The sequence below is a fragment of the Nelumbo nucifera genome, chromosome 4 (assembly GCF_055504915.1).
Source record: "Nelumbo nucifera cultivar China Antique chromosome 4, China Antique-T2T, whole genome shotgun sequence".
NCBI classification, from domain to species: domain Eukaryota; kingdom Viridiplantae; phylum Streptophyta; class Magnoliopsida; order Proteales; family Nelumbonaceae; genus Nelumbo; species Nelumbo nucifera.
This window is the reverse complement of record NC_142652.1, coordinates 19,086,436-19,105,919: the sequence shown is the minus strand read 5'-3', so window position 1 is coordinate 19,105,919 and position 19,484 is coordinate 19,086,436. Positions and strand designations below refer to the sequence as shown.

Genomic DNA, 19,484 nt, shown 5'->3' with positions numbered 1-19,484 from the left:
TTTTATTGGGCTTGAACTGTCCCCTTTGCATAAAGTCGGGCATCATTTGCCGTTAAGTAGGTACTAATATGCAAAATTTCCGATTAGGACCTTGTAATTTGGGCATAACTTTAAAATGATCCATTCCCATAATCTGTTTGGTTCAGACAAGAATGAAAATGAGAATTAAAATCTGCAGGAATGAGATTTCATGCCCAAGGGAGGGGTAGGGAATGGTCATTCCCTCAAATGGGGGAATGCCATTCCAACAGGAATGGGAATGAGATTCCGATTCCACCCAACCAAACAGTTGGAATTGGAATAGCTCATTCTGATTTTGATTCCAGACCCCTATTCCTGCGAACCAAATGGGGCCTTAAATTTTCAAAACGTGACAATCCAATAGCTATCGTTAATCAACTGCTAACCAACCATTAAGTGGCATTTGAAAAGACAAATTTTCTTTGAGTGTCATCTAATTTTCTTTATTAATCATCCAAACATTGACAAAAAATGAATAGTCCCAAATCATTTTCTCTTTTATTCAAGAAAGTTGGGGTCATGTCTCAATAAATATTTTAGTGACCCCAACTTTTTTGAATAGAAGAGGCAAGATTTGGGACTATTCATTTTCTGTCAATGTTTAGATGGTTTATAAAGAAAATTAGATAACACTCAAAGGGCACTTATGTCTTTTCAAATACCACTTAATGATTCATTAAATGGTTGGTTAACAATAGGTATTAAATTGGCACGTTTTGAAAGTTTGGATACTAAATTGTCGCATTTTAAAGTTTGTGGATTGAAATATCACTAAGCCCAAAGTACAAGGTACCAATCAGGAACCAAAGTGGCACTAGGCCCAAAGTACAAGGTACTAATTGGGAAATTTCCTATTTTTATAAAGCCAAATATATTCATCAGAAATATCATAAAACATCCATAATTGTCTCATCCAGAGATGATCTAGTGGATTTTCAACCTAATCAATATGCACGATAAAAGACTTGCTTCTTGTACCAATAATTCGCAATACAGTTTACTAATTGCTATTCATTACATGCCTTGTGAAGACACTACAAAGAATTAAAGACATGTTACTAAGGGGGTGTGGATGAGAAATTGGTAGGTGCCAACTAATCCACACCACACCTTATGGCAAGGACCAATCCTCAGACTATGTGGATTAGACTAGTCCACACTTTTTGATTCAATGTATTTCATATACATTTTATGCATGACCTACGTAGTCGATCATAAATGTCTAATTTTTACATTTTATATGATAAATATATTGAAAAAAGGCATCAATAAATTAATATTAACCAATAAATATTAATTTTAATAAAAACGATAGTAACAATTAAAAATATTAAAAAATATTATTTGATTGATAAAAACATTAAAAATTAATATTTAAATAAATAAAAAAATGGACAATGAACACCATCATTTTACTGATAAAATATTAAAAAAAATAATTTTTTTAAATTATTATTTTAATTTTTAAAAATTAAAAAGAAAGAAAAATATGTAAAAGATATGTATTGTATCAAAATAGTGTAAAAATACTATAAATCAGCTACATCCACGAGATATATGAATGGCCAAGATCTTGGACTATAATCGGAGACGATCCACAATATAATGTGGATTGGTCCCATCCACAACCAACCGAACGGAAAATTCATCTTATGACGTAAACCTAAATGATCCATCCACGAGATGAACACATTACCAAACACCACCTAAGACATTTCCAATGAAGCTATACAAACCATCAGCTTGATCGATTTACTTTTTAACATCTGTCCCGCAAATTATACTTTGAGTGTTAACTCCATGTTATGTTTGGATTGAAAGAAAAGGTAGGACCAATGAAACACACCCTAATAGAATTTCTTTCTTCATTATCCAAGTAAATACACATTCCTGAACTACCTCTTTTTAAGTGACGACTCACCCATTCAAAGGTCAGTCCAATCTCCTCTCCACATGCAATTTAAGGAGACACAGGCCCATAGGTTGGCCCTTCAGACCCCATAGTTTCGGTTGTTGTTTTTATTTCTAAGTTCTAATTTTCTGATCTCTCCAGTAAAGATAACTTTCTAGTATCTGTAGTATTTCACCGACACGTATTCAAATGAATGACTATATCATGTTTTATGAATAGATAGATGCAATAGATGAGACAAATTCCATCTCCTTTTAAAAGAGAACCTGCTGGCACCATTAAGCAGAGCAGCCTCTAGGGGCAACCAAAATACAGCACCAAAATGAGAAGCGAAAAATAGATGAAGCTATAAGTCAAGCGTCTCTCTCTCCGTAGATTTTTCTTCATAGAATGAATTTTATCTAACTAAAAATATACATGGATCAGACGGTAAGAAGATCCAATCTGCTCAGCCTTTTGGTTTTGAACCATATAGGTGGTTAACAAGCTGTGGCCCTTTATTGATGGCTCTCTCTGTGCAGATAGATACAACTAGGGCCTCTCCTCATGTCCTTCCAAGCGTGCGGACCTCCTGCAACCAGTCATCTCATGAATCAAAGCATATAACAGCACAAGATCCAGAGCTCAAGGTTGACACTTTACAGGCAATCCATGAGAAACTGCAGAAACACTACCTGATTGGAGAAAACTAGAATCAGTATCCTCCCTCAACATTTATCCTCTTATTAGCCAAGTTACAGTGGTTGCAACAGTGAAAAGCATTAAAGACCATAATGCTTTTACTGTATGCAACAAGCAGTAATAAATTTCAAGCACAAGAGTTAGAAGTCCATGACATGACACGTGTTGAAGTGCCCTTAGTCGTGTACATATTAAATTGCCACAGGATGCAAGGGATCGATCCATGGTACACAAGCCAGTAGCAGCCACTGTATTCAGCATGGGGTTGACCAACCCATACCCAGGGCATTGCTCATCAGGTAAAACATCAAATTTCAATGTCAATAAATAATGCATTTGATGAAGTTTTACTTATTTGGACCCATAGTGGAAATTTTATCAACTGTTTAACCATTCCTTCATACCTGGCAAAAAACCACTCCCCTATATCTTCATCCAAATGTCTCCCATTCCAGTTCTGCACTCCATTTCACCATTGCAGCTTCTGTCTCTTCTTCTCTTGTTTTCTTTTCTTTCTGAAGTGCTTCGAGCTGAGCAGCATGCTTCTTGCCTCTAAGGTGTTGCTTGAAGCATATTTCGTTCGAGCATGGGACACTGCACAACTTGCACCATAATTGCTGGCTGCCTTTCCCTCCACCATCTTTCCGTTTTTCCTCCAGCTCTTTTTGTTTGGCCTTGTGTTCACTGCCTTGACGGTGCTGCTTGAGACTTAACGCACTTGAGAATTGCACCTGGCAGACCTTGCAGAATAGGTTGCGGAGTTGGTAGCTATATGATGGTTGAGATTGTTGTGGCGGAGAACATTGAGGCTTCTGGAAGAGTTAACAGGTTGGTTTTGAATGGGATGGCGACTACACGATGGCTGTGGTTGTCTTAGTGGCAAGCATTTGAGCTTGCTGGATGGATTCACTTGTTGGTTTTGATGGGCTCGGCAACTATGTGATTGTAGAGGTTGTTGAGGTGACAAGTTTTGGAGGTTGCCGGGTGCTGCTTTCCTCTTTGTTCCTACTAGATTTGAACTTAGAAATGGCCCCTAGAATAAGAAATAATAAATAAGGAAAAGGAGAAATAGGGACACCTGTTCAGCAATATAATGATATTAAGTATTGAACAAGAAAAGAAAACATAAAGGAAAACAGGAGGTCCTTTCAATGACCCAGCATCTTAGATAACATCTGTAATGGTATTAGCCATACTATTTTATTTTATCCACATACACTTGTCTATTTTATCTAATACAGATTCATAACCAACAAACATCCAACACAGATATAGTTTTCAAAAGCGAATCTTATATGGCACAGCCTCAGTAATATCAACGTTAACTTACTGACTTCATCTGTTTATGCAATGATTTCAGTATTATTTTATATCATTATTACAGGTATCACGGTTCCCACTTTGGAAAACATTTTAATGTATAGGACCACCAAGCGCAAAGTTGAGTTGTCCCTTCTCAACCCTCCTGTTCATCGTACAGAACCATGGTCTCTAATATATCCTTGGACTATGCTGCACAAACTTTTTGTTAATCAGTTTCAACAAAGATAAAAGGGAAAGGTTTACACTGATACATCAAGAAAACCCTATAAATAGTTCCTTTTCACATCAAAGCGGATTGATTTTTGCAACTTTTTCAGAGAAAGAGGATACTTTTCAGACATGGGTTTGCTGCTGATTGCCAGCAGCTTTCAACATCCAACAGAGTTTCCTGACAGAGTTGTCACAGTTGAATCCTCTGTTTTCCATCAATACCTCTAAATCCTCAATTTCCACCAAAACCATCTCTAATTGATTTAATTTAGCTCTTGCTGCATTCTTGTTCGCGCCCCCCCCCCCCAATCACCATATCAGCCTCTTGAGGTGACTTACCAAAACACATCTAATATAACTGAACAATAAAACAAATAGCTTGCAATAAGGCTTGAAATTATGGCTAGTAAATATGGGTGTCAAGTTATTTATCAAAAAAATATATATATATATGGGTGTCAACACCTAATTTTTGCTTAGTCCCTTCACCCTACCTCTTTGTACCCTCCTTTTAGACCACAAAACTTAGAATCACAACCAGATCAAATTGAGACTTTACAAAGCCAAAAATTCCTCTTTTGACATAATCCATAGGACAAATGAAAACCTCGAGATCAACATCAACATCCAATCAAATATGGCCTACAAACTTAGAAAACTATAAATTAGTTATACATTCATTGTTCATCATGCCAACTTCCTTTCTAACAGCCCTAATCCAACGCATCAATCGCCTCAAGATCATTAGGATACAATCAACTAGTGAATCGCACTACAAGTCTACAATGATCAACTTCAAAAGCGCCCAAATTCCATTCCGATGACCCTGCACAACTAGATTTAAAAAACCTAAATTAACCATTTCTTTCTCATATCAGAACCATCCACTTGACGCCTCACCATAATTTGTCCATACCCACCAAATTTTAGCTCAAAATTCCCTCATTTGACCCGCCATCAAGCCTAAATCCTATTTCAACAAATCTTATTGATTAGAGCTTATCATCCATCTTCCCAACTTCATTTGACCAATCAGACCTCCTCACTATGTTTGGAAACCCAAAAAACCCTAGCGCGTCAAATTTCACGACCAAACTCCTCCATTTGACCATTAAAAAAGTGAGATTCCATTTCGGACTGTCTCATTAACTGATAAGCCATTGACCCAAACCAAATCTATCAATCTATACCTTTGATCAAAGATCCATCACTTCCATCAAATTCAAGAAGCTCAAAATTGCCTACCCACCAAATTTCACCCAAAATTCCCACATTTGACCCTTCATTAAGCAAAGATTCTATTTCAACATATCTCATTGATCTGAATTTGTCAACCATAGATCTCCATCATCCCGACCCTATTTGGTCAATCAGACCACACCACTATGTTCAGAGACCCAAAAAAAACCCAACACGTCAAATTTTATGACCTAATTCGCCCGTTTGACCATTAAACTAGGAAAATACCATTTTGACACGCCAGATTGAATCACCACCTCATCTTTCCCAATCTGAAACCTCAAAAGTGTGATGGCTGATGTCAAACCCATTCTTGACGTGTTCAAACACTTGGACCAGTGAAATTGAGCCAACTAAACCCAAAAATCCCCAAAACCCAAAGATGCCCCCACTTAAAACTAAGGTTCAAAGTATTGATACGTATCGGCCCGTATCAACCAATACGTATCATGCCGGTGGCTTCCCAATACGCCCCTACAGGGGTTGTATCGGGTCAGCCACTAGTTTAGAGGGTAGTCAGGCCTTAAACTGACCCCTTTTAACCGATTTCAAAAAAAAATAATAAGTAAAACTAAAAAAAAGCACCGACACAGGCCGATACGCCCTACCGGCGTATCAACCAATGCCGACACTTTGAACCTTGCTTAAAACTAAGAAAAGACAAAGCCACTTTTAAGAGTTCATGAAACTTGCATTTTCTGCCACTAACAGCCCCAAATACGAAACTGTCATGATAGGCACACCCCAAGCTGCCATTGGATGCACAAAACCCACAAAAACCACCCCCAAATCGAAGAAAACCATTCACCAAAGAAGAAGGTTTGACCAAGCACCATTTTCTTTGAAAAATCTTTGCCTATTTATGTAAAAAATCTCCGTTGAATCCCAAGCACTGTGGTTAAACAAGTTTTAGACCTCTTCTTCTCCCTTCCTCTATAAATACAGACCCAACTCAAGCATTGAAAAAAAGGGAGGAATCCTGAGGGGGGCTTTTAAGAGAACTTTGGGTGTGGATCTGAAGATTAGAGATCTTAGAAGCACTCCCAACCTCTATAAAACTCCCATCCATGAGAAACCCCCAGATATCTGAACCTTAAACTTCAAAACCACCATCTGTGTTTTAGATCTGAAATTTTCCCAAAATCCCCAAGCATTCGTCCATATCAAACCTCTATTGAGTCCATTCAACTACTCTTTTGATCAATTTGATTGTTGAAATATCACAGTCAAGGTTACATACGAGAGGTAAGCCTTTCACCCTATCTGTAGCTCGAGTCTGTGCTTTTTGTGTTGCTTGAAGTTCTGAGAAATTGGAGAACCATTGTTCTCGACTTCTTCTAGACTGAGAATAGAGACAAAGAGGCGAGGGTTTTAGGGAAGTCAGTACTTAAGACCCGATAACATCACCTCAAAATCAGTCTTAGGAGAAGTTGAGAGCACGTTTCTCCAGATTTTAAATTTCTAACAACTATTTCTGTTGTTTTTCACATGAAATAAACCCTAAACAACTCCCGTATTGGGCTGCTACAGCAACTTGGAGAGAGGGGTGCCTAACACCTTCCATCTCCCAATCCTTAAGATCCAAAATCTCTCAATTAGGTGCCTTTCCTAGTGAAGAACGGAATCACTATCAAAACAAGTAAATCGACTTTTGAATCTAAAAATGAGGGCTCATTTCCTCTAAAAAATGGGTGGTGACTCCATTTCTTTGAGCCGGCCATGAGTTTCCCGAAGCTCACAATGGGGTTGGTTACATGAAGCCATTTGACCATTCTCACTACTTCAAATCATACCCTGTTTGTTCTGCCAAAAGACCTTCTAGACCTTTCAACTTGCAACAAGTCACTTCTCACTGATATTGAAGATGATCTCTGAACATAACCAAACCATTTGAATCTGCTTTCCATCATTTTGTCATCTGTTGGAGCTAATATTAAGTTCCTCCAAATAAGTTCATTATGATCCTATCATTTCTAATTTTCCCCTCATCCAATTCAGCATTTGCATTACTCAAACTCATTTTTCAGACATTTTGTTACTTTCCAGGAGTCTTCCATACAAAACTACGGTGGCCTTGTAACCATTACATTAAAATTTTCTTTCAGCATAATTGGTATTCTCCTATCACATAGGACTCCACTCTGTCCTAGTTTTATGGGTAAAATTTTCCCCTCCTCCTAAATCTATCCTTCTTATAGATTATTGAACCAAAGTAACGAAAAAGGTTACATTGAGCTATCTCTTGGTCTCCATTGCTAAGTGAAGTAGCGAACCTTGATCTCCACTCTTATTATTATTAAATTTACATTGCATTTTGTTTTAATCCTAATTATTTTAAAACCTCTTGTTTCCAAGACATTCACCCAAGAACTTAATTTTGCATATAATCTCTAGTTTCAACAAATACTATGTCATAGAAAACAAGCTTACATAGATATAAGCACGTATATTTAAATTCGAAGAAACAGATAGAACTTGCAGCCCTAGTATGATCTATGAAAGGATAAATAAATGCTAATACGTAATGAAGAAACTAAAACATTAGATTATTCTATTTACCACCATTGCAAAAGTACAATCATAATAGCATAAATATTTACAAAAAAAAAATGCAAGTACAACTGAATTTACTAAACCCAACAGTTCTCTTACAACATAACAACAAAAGAACCATTAGTTGTTATTTCTAGTCATCATGTACAATAATGCCTTACCAGATTCTTGCTTCCAGCTTTTCACATTCATAACATACTAATTGTTTGCTAATTGAAAACTGAATTTCAAAAACTGTTGAACTTGATGTGAATAATAGAACTTGCAAAATCATTTAAAAAACATTTGACCGCATACTATTTGAGATATTCAGATATACAACAGAAAACAGTCTCATGAACAATTAGCACAAATAAAAATAGCAGAGCGAAATACTTGAGTTGCAAAATGCAAAAAATTTAATTTATTTTATTCATTTCTTTAAGAAGTGTGATGAAAAATGAAATGGAATCTTACTTTGGATGTTGCAGGGGCTTCTTTAGAGATATTAGAAGGATGTAATCGCAAACTCTGTATCTTCCTTCGATAAGCCAGCTCTCTTTTGATTGCAAGTTCCAATGGCATAATGTTCTCCCTGATGCTTTCTTTAGTCTCTTCCTTTATAGTCGTTTCTTCTCGCAAACTCCCATGCGAAAGATGACTCTCAACTAATTGCAGGTTCATCATTCTACTTGACGATCCAGAATCACATGACAATGGCTGGGGCGCAATATTCTTTGGTAGTATCGGCTCATCTCTAGAGAAGTGCCAATCTAGCTGTAGAATATGGGAAATAGCAGAAGCTGCAGAGAACCAACAAAGTTGATTAGAAGCTAGGCAATGTTATCCCCCAATTTTCATGTCCTACTAAAAACACAGATGCCTCAAATGGGAGGTAACAATATATAGTCCAAATGTAAAGATCAGAAAGCAATTGGTGCATGCATGAGTATTTCCGTGTAAACCATAGGCTTAATTCCAAATTTCTGCAGTGAAAATGTAAGTCTGGCGACGCGATTCGAGTGCAAAGGTGATACTCGTAGAGGTTCAAACTACGAAAGACAAAACTGTCACAAATAAAATGATGAAGCCATCGCCAGGGATTGAAACCAATAATCAGAAAAATGGAGATGATTCTTCTACAAACAACAGCGGTTAAGCAATAATCGAAACGAGGGGCTACAAAATTGGTGTGAAGAACAACCAAGAAACGATGAATAAGAGCAAGGTTCAATAAGCTCGAAATTAGAGTCGGCATTACCTTGCGATGGTTCAACTGTCGTTTTACCCTGTTGCTTCAATAAGCTCGAAAACTTACGGCCTTTATCCTTATCACAGGCTCTGAACTCCATTGAGAGCCACGGATAGAAACTTAAGAAGCTGAAACCCTAGTCTCTAATGTGCGAGCGTGAGTTGGGAATTGAGGAAACAAAAACCATTCGAATTTTCGAAGTTGGTTGTTATATAGTTAAGTTTTGGGAGAAGGCAGATTTTCGCGGGCTGTAACTGTAGTCCCTCTTGTACCGAGATTTGCTGCATCTGACTGCGCTGCACTTGTATATACTCCACGACAAATGTCCCATTACTCAACTGCCAGACACAGCGTGCCACAGCATACATTCCCGCCGTATATTGGGAACATGATGTTTCTAATACACGGCGGAAGTGTGCTGTGGGACGTTGTGGGGGCAGTCTTGTGGGGAGTCCCAGTCTAGAAATTCTGGTTCTGGAATTAAAAACTCGAAGGCAAACTCAATGAATTCATTTTTTGAATTTGGCCGGATCCTGGATTCAATCAAGCCTCAGTGGCGAAATATCGAAGACTACATCCTTTACATTTGGCTGTCTGACATTTATTATTTACAGAGTTACAGTTGAATCAAAGAATTAAACTTTCGTCTCAACTAATGGAAAAACACAAACAAAAGGTCTTCTGTATGATCAAAATTTGTAACTTCTTCACAAAAATGAATGAAGAATGCATGTGTATCATATCTGTGTTACATGAAAGGAAAAAAAAAAAAAAAATTGTGTACAAAATTTCAAATATTGTGAATTAATGAATAATTTCAGGCACCAGACCAGGCCTTTGCTACATGCTAGCAGCTGGAAATCTTGATCAACGTGGCTAAAACCTGCTTCATATTCGGTCTCTTGTGGGGCGCCTCCGACGTGCAGCGCAAACCAATCCTCAGCAACTCACACATCTCCAGTGCCCCTTCGGCAAGCCCAGATCCTAGAACCACCACCGGAACCATGGTTCCGTCCACCTCTGGCCGTCCGTCCCCAATAACCCTTCTGGCCCACTCAACCAGGCACTCTTCCCCTCCATCAACAGCCCGCCTTGCAGTCGCCAACTCCATGGCCAGTACTCCAAAGCTGTACACATCGCCCTTGGTCGTCGCCTTCCACGTCTGCCCATACTCCGGTGCAACATACCCCACTGTTCCGGCCACCATTGTGCTCACATGGCTCTCCCCAGCACTGACCACCCTGGCTAGCCCGAAGTCCGTCACATGTGCCTTGCCATGTTTATCAAGCAACACATTGCTGGCCTTCACGTCCCGGTGTACAATCGGCGGGAAGCACTCATGGTGCAGAAATACCAGAGCCCGAGCCACACCAATGGCCACTTCAATCCGCCTCTGCCATGTCAGTCTTGTCCTGTCGGACACAAGATCCTCCAAGCTCCCACCTTCCATGTACTCATAGACCAGTAGCTTCTCTGACCCATAAAGGCACCACCCATAAAGCGTTACAAGATTAGGGTGCGGCCACCCAAATCCATTGCCGCTCAATACCTCCATTTCTGCCCGGAATTCTCTCTCTCCTTCGACACCTTCTCTCTGTAGCTTCTTCACTGCTACATCTCTCCCATCAGGCAAGACGCCGCGGTACACCGTTCCAAACCCACCCTTACCTAATATCCTCTCCGCAGAAAAGTTGCCGGTGGCCGTGAGTATATCGGCGTATGTAAATGCCGTTTTATCTAATCGGATAACCTTGACGGAATCCGATGTCCCTGATGATAGTGCACAAGAGGAACACGACACCTTGTCATGCCTGTGCTCTGTATCCTCCAGCAAATACCCCGACGACTCAATCGGATCTCTAACCATTGTGTAAACGATGACGGAAAAGATTCCGCATATCAAGAACGCCATGGTCAAGACTAGAAAAGCGAAAAATATTGCTTTACTCATGATCGGTTTCTTCGGCCTCTCCATGGTCTTTCCATCCCCCTGTTTGCCTGGTATGGTTTTGTTTATGAAAGCTGGGAGACGTAGAAGTGGGTCACCAAGGAACGACTCCTCTTCAAATGTTGCCAATTGTCCCGTGGACGGGATTTCACCAGAGATGAATGGATTGTATGAGACATTGAATTTGTTCAGCTCGTTCAAACCATTCAAGCTTGCCGGAAACTCCCCCGAGAAATTATTGTAAGACAAATCGAGATTCTGTAAGCACTTGATTTGCCCGATTTGCATTGGAATTTCACCAGAAATTTTGTTGTGGGAGATGTTAAGAACTACAAGAGGCAACTCTGCAATCTCCCGTGGGAGTTCTCCAGAAAATGCATTCATTCCGAGATGGAGGAGACTGAAATTCTTCATCTCACCAATTTGTGGAGGAACTCCGCCTGAAAACTGATTTCCACTTAACTGGAGATAGCCTGATATCTGAAATGTCCAAACTACTGAATTACCAGCACAGATTGGGAAAAGGCCATGCCCTTTGAGTAATCGATTCCAAATGCTTCCACAACTCTTCCCAGTGAGGATTGTATATACAAAGCTGAAAGGCGGATAGTCTGCTGGAATCCATCTCTTCATCGCCAGACATTCACCGGAACCAACTATGACTCCATTGGACTCTCTGTTGGACTTGAATGTTGGAGTGGCATTTCGGCCAATATGTGCCAATTCCGGTGGGATGCACCCAGATAATCGGTTGTTGGCAAGGTTTAGCCATAACAAGCTACTGCAATTTCCGATCTCCCGAGGAATTGCTCCTGTTAGTGAATTGTTTGCAAGCATCAACCATAAGAGAGAACTCAACTTTCCAATCGTAGAAGGAATCTGTCCAGTTAGTCTATTGAATGAAAGGTCAAGCGCTTGGAGAAGTGGTAAGTTTCCCAATTCTGGTGGTATACAGCCAGAGAATTGATTGAAGGCAAGGATCAAGAACTTTAGTTTCGGCATTGCAAAGAATTCAACCAATAACGGCCCAGAGAAATTGTTGTAGCTGAGGTCTAATCGACTTAGATTCGGCAATTTGAGGATTCCTGAAGAGTGTATTCCTCCTGTATATGAATTTCCATGCAACAAAAGAAATTGCACCTGCTCAAGTTTTCCAAATATATTCTGTATATCTCCTCTAAACCCATTTTTGCTAAGGTCCAGAAATGTTAACCTGCTGCAATTTATCAATGATTCTGGAATTTCTCTTGAGAAATTGTTCCTTCCTAACACTAGAGCTTCAAGGTTTGACAGCAGTCCAATCTCTGGGGGAAGCTTTCCTGTGAAATTATTTCCCCACAAATTCAAATATACCAAATCTTTGCACTTGGAGATTTCTTTCGGAACTTCGCCAGAGAAGTAATTTTCTGATATGTCTATATATTCTAGACTACAATTCTCGTTGAAGATGGATGGTGGAACTTCTCCACCTAGTTTATTCTCGGACACCACGAACTTTCTCAGCCTTGAAAACTCAAACGAGAAATTTCCACTGAAACCATTCGAGCTGAGATCAACATGCTGCAAGCTCCAACAATTGTCAAAGCAATTATTAATGCTGCCAGTGAGGTTATTTGCAGAGATGTTGAGAACGACTAATCTGTCGCATATTGCAGGAAAACTTGATTGAATTTCACCATGGAGTCTATTAACGGATAGATCCAGTGTCTCTAGGCTGGTGAGTCCAGTCAAGTTCAAGTCTCCTTCAAGGATGTTATGAGAGAGGTTTAGATATCTAAGCTTTTTGCATCGACTCAAATCAGCTGGAATTGGACCGTCAATGGTGTTCTTGGAGAGATCAAGCTCTGAGAGTTGGGTTAAAGCAGAGAAGTGTTGAAAGATGCCCCCAGAAATGTTGTAGTAAGAGAGATTGACTCCGGTAACTCGTGCCCCATTGCAAGAAATTCCCGGCCAAGAACAAGGAGATGAACTTCTGTTCCATTCAGTGTATGGACCTTGATTTACCGGATTGTTTTCTATGAGAAACTTCTTCAGCCGTAGCAAAACTTCCTTGTCAGTCTGTAGAGAAACAGAAGCCACTATCCGACCTGTTTGGAGGAATTAAACTCAATAAGCAAATCACTAACCAATAGAAAATTTTCAATCTAAGTTCTATCTAGAAAGCTTCAGTCTATTGGGTATAACCCGACCCTCTTTGATATGAATATTGGATTTATTAAAATACCCCTAGTGTTTATAATATCTTAATAATAGAATTTGTTGTTGTAAGGCATATTGGTGTATGTATCATACTATTATGTGTTGAATTTTATAGTGTTTTAAATCTTATATGTAAGATAATTGATAGTTTTAATTGAATAATTGGAAATTTTGATATTTATTTATATTATTCATTAAATAGGTATAACAGAAAATAACAAAAAAAGAATCATATATGGATTTTGGACCCAACTGGTTTCACCCTCAAATGCGGGATGATGGAATTAAGAAGGATTTTACATTTTTATGTTTGAGTAGGGTTTGGATTTTGAAACTGTAATACAGAGGGATGGATTGGGAGGTTGAGATGAATTAGAAAAAAAATTCCAAATCGACCCTGTTGCCATCCAATTCTGACACGTGTCATTGTTTTCATTTTTGTATAGCAACAGTAAGAAAATTATCCAAAACGGGCCTCAGATCAAGGGACTGAGGGAGAGATAGATGGGATTGATCTGATACCAATTCTATGGTGGTTCCTTCACAAAAAAGAAATGGGATACTTGGACGGAGAAAACAACGAGAGAAACGGGTGGAAAGAGAGGGAATAGCATTCGTCTGATCTTGTTTCAGCTCGGATCTGAAAATTTGAGCACCGCAGTACTCTGTTTCCCTGCGTCAAACTTGATACGCAGATTTTCATTCGGATTCCACCGTCTGGAACGGAAAAAAGAAAAGAAATCTGCCCAGATAAACAAAGGGAATCTAGGCAAGAGGTTGGATAACTTGGATTAGATCAAATAGTAAGCGATTGATATGGCCACGAGACGACACTCTTGACTCTATCCCCCGACAAGCGAAGCGAATATTACCAGAGACTCGGATGGTCTCGGCTTTCGTGCGGACTGATTCTTTTGCTATTAAATCTGATGAGGATCGTAACACAGACGAACTCGCATATCGGTTGGGAACCGCCAACTTCTCCGCCTCCCTGACAAGTCGTATATAAGTTTCCCCTGCACCACCGCAAACCGTGATTTGTTGTAACGCAGACGGGTGCAAGGGGTTTCAGTGGATGGTTTCCAGCTCAGATGGATGACAAAGCCGGCCGCCACCGACCAAACGGAAGCAATTCGCATCAGAACTTACTAATTAATACAGGACATACCCAGAATAAGAAGAAACGGAAAACGTATGAAGAAAAGGCATTAAACCAGAAGCAGCATGTTAAGTTAGTGCATGCTTCATGATGATGGAGCTTATTTATTCTTAAATTATATTACAAACTTCGTAGTATAACTCTGGTATTACTATTATCAAAGGATGAATCTTTCGCCGATCAAGCTAGAAGAACTTAAAAATTGAAAAGAGAGAGAAAGAGAAACTTCGATACATGCCTGTAAACAGTATTAAGGAAAATAGTAATAAGAAACGCCACTCTGTTTCTCCTTCTCTCATGATCCGTCCTGTCCCCTTCTTCCTTTTCTTCTTCTCTTATTCTGCCTTCCCTTCTTCAACGTCGGGTCAGCTCCAACCCCTCAAGATTTTTCATCGAATCAGCTTCCAAAATTCTTACACGAATTTCAGAGATTCCAACGTTTTGGAATGTCGTTGAAGCAGAATAGGCTGAATAGCCTGCTCGCTGCTAACCAAGCTTGGAGGAAACGCTCGACGTTCGTCGTTTAACTTTATTTTCTTGAATTTTTTTTTTTTGAATTTTTTAAATTTTAATCTCCAGCCTTTAATTACTAATAAGTTTTTCTATTGTTGATGTCTTGATGGTGCTAAAATATTGTCAACACCGGATACTTTGGTCGCAGTTTCAGAAGAAGTTGCGGACGAACCGCCCATGTTGACCCTTTTTCGGCTCGGACTGGTTTTTGCATTCAAATCAGCTGACAGCTTCCTGAACAAGACTCGGGACGGATCGGACTGATGAACTGATAAAACCGTGAACCGGTGGGAATTCCGGTTTTACGTCCGGTCTGAGCCTCAAAATTGCTAAACGAGCGGTCTTGGTCTAATAAAAGGATAGTGTGGACGCAAGATTTGTTTACAGTAGATGACGGGTAGAAGAATGAGAGAAACATTTTGGTTGAGAAGAGGAGGAATAGAAACGCTTTGAAAGTTGAAACGTGAGGCCCCCGCAAGCATGTGATTGAGCTTGGGCCCACCTCTGTTTTGAGTGTGAATGAGCAAGACGGGGTTTCTGTAGTTTGGGCCGTATGGATTGGGGCACCAGACGGTCCAGGCCCACTCCTGGGTCCTCTCTTCTGGTCTTCTCTCTGTCTCTAGTCAAGCGTATGCTTAACACCAGCGCAAAGAGTGTTGACTTGTGATTGAACAGTGATGAGCGCGTGAACCAACAAATGGGGGAGGGCTCATCGCTTCTGATGCTGCGCCGATTCACCTAATCGAACAGTGATTAGCGCCTGCGCCGCGGCTGTTCAAGTCAAGACTCAAGATCTGACCCAGCAGGGTAATGAACTAATGATTGAAGCACAGTTGCACAATGTATGTGCGCATATTTTATCAAACACCTACGGTGGTGGTCGGCTTGAAGTGGTGGGTCCCAATAAAAGAGGCTTTCCCAACTTCCCATCTAAAAAATTTTGTGGTGGATAGGCTGTAAATAGATCCAAGGGCGCACATTGAAAAGGATGGATCCAGGGTGCACAGCATAGTAACCTGGGTCTCTCACCCTGTATTAATTGTGCATCAACCAATCAACCGACCAAATTGTGTATATTATAAAGATATAGAAAGGGCTTCATTTCAATTCATTGACTAATCAGAAGGATCTCTAATTGTGGAATAAAACCCTAAGAAAAACGATATTCAAAGGCAAAAACAAAAGGAAGAAAAAGAAAGCCAAGATGTTTTCATGGTCCCTTAGTTTAAGCATGAAGTCTCCCAGTTTATACGTGTGCGCGTGCGTTTATTTAATATGAATTTAAAATGGTCAAATAAAGACGATGATTTCTACATTTGTTGGCCTGGGCCCATCCATTTGCTAATGATTTTGTTTATCAATTTAATTAATTTAACATGTAAATAGAAGTCCAATGAGCCAGAGTATTCCTCTATCTTCTCTAACCTCAGATGGGTTTCCTATATTATATACACGTGTGCATGAATTTGTTTATGGTTATCTTATGACATCACCCTCACATAAGCACAGAATCTGCTTATGTGAGGGTGAGATCAAGACTCAAGAGTCAAGACCAGAGCAGGGAAGCGAAAATTGGTGCAGCATTCTGCATTCCTCTCTACTACACACTCTGGACTGAGGTCAAGCTCCTCTGCAACATTTTTTTTTCCCCTTTCTTTGAAAAGAAAGAGAACTGGTGCAGAAAATTCAACTATTGACACGTTGTCTCCACATAAGCATGACATTTTTGAATCATTTCTCTGAGGAAATATCCTCATTGAAAAATCTTTTGTTTTGAACTTCATCTCCGCAATATTTTGCGTTCAATGGAGTAGCTTCTGAGTTCTTTTACCAGATTCACGTAAGCAAGCAATGAGCAACAGGATAACAAGTGGAAGCTGCTCCAATCAAACCCAGTTCTAGAATGATACTACTTTTGGATTGCTGTGTTCACATGACACGTGCATTTTATCTGTTTGTCAATTGTCAATATAAATTTAGAAACCCCCCCCCCCCCCCACCCCACCGCACACCCTCACCTACCCACCCACCCACAAATATCTGAATTTCAATTTACAATCTATACGGTTTAGAAGACTTCTCATCTGTAGACAGCACTCAACAGGAATTAGTGGAACCTCCTCTCCCCTCTCCTGGGTCAATAATCGACCCAAACGATTGTGTCCGTACATCTGAAACTCCCTACTAGGACAAAACATATTTCATAACTCCTTTGGCATAGCTTCATGATATTGCCTACCTACAAGCTAATTCTGCTTAAAACTTTGGTGGCCTACCAATTCCCAAGTATTGACCAAGTGACCCATCCAATTGCAGTAATGATGGACCTGGACCTAAGCCCTCTCCATTTCCGGTGGAGACCACCGGCCTAGAGGAGGGTAGCCCACCCATAACACCCCACCCCCTCAACCCTGGTGAAGGCGGGATTCAATCCCAAGTACCCACTAGCAACTGAGCTAGTTGGGACCTACAAAATCAGGTGTTTGTAAAATCTCACGTTGAGATGACGTTTACAAAACACCTTGTGAAAATATGCTTGCAAAACCTCTTTTCAGCATATTGGTTTCAGTTTTTTAGTTTTATTCAGCGTGTGTTTTGTTTCATAGGAGTTTATTAAAATACTATCATGTCACCGTAAAATCAGCATTTCTTCCATCATATTCATCTGTGTGTTGATATTTATAAAAGTGGATTTTTATTTATGTATACGTCAATCATTGGGAGAAGATTTATTTTAATGCTTCCCTCGACAATTAAACATTTATTCACTATTCCGCTGATGTGGCGCCTAGTTGTCCATAAATAGTTTATCAAGTACTTTTCTCAGTTTTGAAGACTAATCAGGTACAAACCATAGATTTCAAAACCAGACCAGACAGGAAAAACCAAGAACCGATCAAGTGACTAGTTCTGTTTTACCCCAGAACCGCTCTTTTGTCAAAAACCGTTGATTTGGTCAGCAAACGACTATCATGGGCAGTTGAATCGTTTGAACCATCCAACGGTTTGGCCGTTTTTATTTATTTTTTATTTTTTATCAAAACGGATCATCCATTTGATTTGAACTATTGAACCGTTAGACCCAGAAACTGGACCCCTGACCAGTTCATTGTCCGGTTCGATTTATTTAATAAACAGAAGCTATACCAGACACATACTCTACCAATAAATCTGGGAAAGCACACTTTTGTTGCTCATTTCTGCAAATCAAGAAGTCACAAACAAGTTTTGCTGATATGGCCTCCTCAAAAATTGCAGAAATGGGCAATGCTTCTGTTCAAAAATGGCATCCAAAAAGACCTGCCGTGTTGGCCATGTGATTATGTATCTATATCTATCAGCTTTCAAGTAGGGCTGATGTGGATAACACAGTACAAATCGACCCAAACAAGAAGCCAAGTCTCCTAATGAATAGTTTTTCTTACGTGTTGGCCAGGAAAGGGTTCCAAGACAAGAAATCCTACATGACCCGTACCAAAAGTCCTATTCTGTAGAATATAATATACCCCATATTTAATTGGTCCAAAAGGTAGTTGCAAGGCAACTTGGAAAAGAATGGGCGGCCTACGGACCACACAGCCCTATTGAACAGTAGGGCTTCTTTCTTTTTGTAAGATAATATCACACACCTCATCAGCTTTGAAGGTTCACTTGATCAGCATACACTTTTAGGGAGGGAAAAATGCCTCCGTCTAGGTTTCTGGCCACTCCTTGCACGAAGGGGAATAGCTTTTCAAAAATCAAAATCACAATAAGACCGTGGCTGAAAGTTCTAGATGACTTGCTACCATAAATATGATGTGTACATAAAAAAAATTATGATAACTGATGAAGATTCCTAAGCTCCCAATATATCTATTTTTCCTCAACTGTGGAATGGTCAAGTAACCCCACTTATCTAATTTCCTTATTCAACTACTAGAGTAGGTAAGAAGATAAGACACACTGAAACCTAATAGAAGATTCATCCTCGATGGGTTTGCTTAATTTACCTGCCGCTGAAACTGAACCATAACTCTTTCTCAGGTTTGGTGGATTGCTTCCAAAGTAGATTTTAAATTTGCATGGTTAGCAAGCAAGTAATACAAAATCCTACTGCATCAATACTTTAATAATATATGGGTATTTGTATATATTCTCTGATTAGGATAACACATTGAATGGTGATTATCGAGGCTGGAGAGGCATAAAAGTTTTTTTTTTTTTTTATGGTTTACCCCATGAAGGAAATTTTGAAGAGCTGAACACAAAAACAGAAACAGGGTTTAAAAGAAATTAACTATTATAATCTGTTTGTACTTGGATCATTGTTATGGCTATGATAAAATATTATTAAGGTAACACGGATGGAAATGCGTAACAGGTTTCCATGATTTACCCCTTTTATAAAAATTGAAGAGCTACACAAAAGGCAAAAACTGATTTAAAATAAAGTATAACCATATTGTTATTATAAGCTGTTGCTCACAAGTCACAAGCCAAAACAGTGTCCACA

At 39.4% G+C, this 19,484-nt stretch overlaps 2 protein-coding genes across 3 annotated transcripts; both read right to left on the bottom strand.

Moving 5' to 3' along the window:
• Window positions 1-2,456: 2,456 nt before the first annotated feature.
• Window positions 2,457-9,724, bottom strand: LOC148792060 (uncharacterized). 2 transcript variants are annotated; one of them, XM_088886565.1, is made up of 4 exons: window positions 9,180-9,724; window positions 8,396-8,721; window positions 3,019-3,692; window positions 2,457-2,607 (listed from the first exon to the last, which is right to left on the bottom strand). In XM_088886565.1, exons 1-3 carry the CDS (start codon window positions 9,268-9,270, stop codon window positions 3,648-3,650), a joined length of 462 nt encoding a protein of 153 aa, XP_088742691.1. In that variant the 5' UTR covers window positions 9,271-9,724; the 3' UTR covers window positions 2,457-2,607; window positions 3,019-3,647. The 2 variants fall into 2 exon arrangements, with proteins under 2 accessions (XP_088742691.1, XP_088742690.1); XM_088886564.1 differs by having other exon boundaries at window positions 2,462-2,607; window positions 3,019-3,647.
• Window positions 9,725-9,856: 132 nt separating this feature from the next.
• LOC104598189 (putative LRR receptor-like serine/threonine-protein kinase At1g74360) lies at window positions 9,857-15,860 on the bottom strand. The gene is made up of 2 exons (XM_088886560.1): window positions 14,715-15,860; window positions 9,857-13,205 (listed from the first exon to the last, which is right to left on the bottom strand). The coding sequence occupies exons 1-2, from the start codon at window positions 14,773-14,775 to the stop codon at window positions 10,018-10,020; spliced, it is 3,249 nt and encodes a 1,082-aa protein (XP_088742686.1). The 5' UTR covers window positions 14,776-15,860; the 3' UTR covers window positions 9,857-10,017.
• Between the last annotated feature and the right edge of the window lie 3,624 nt (window positions 15,861-19,484).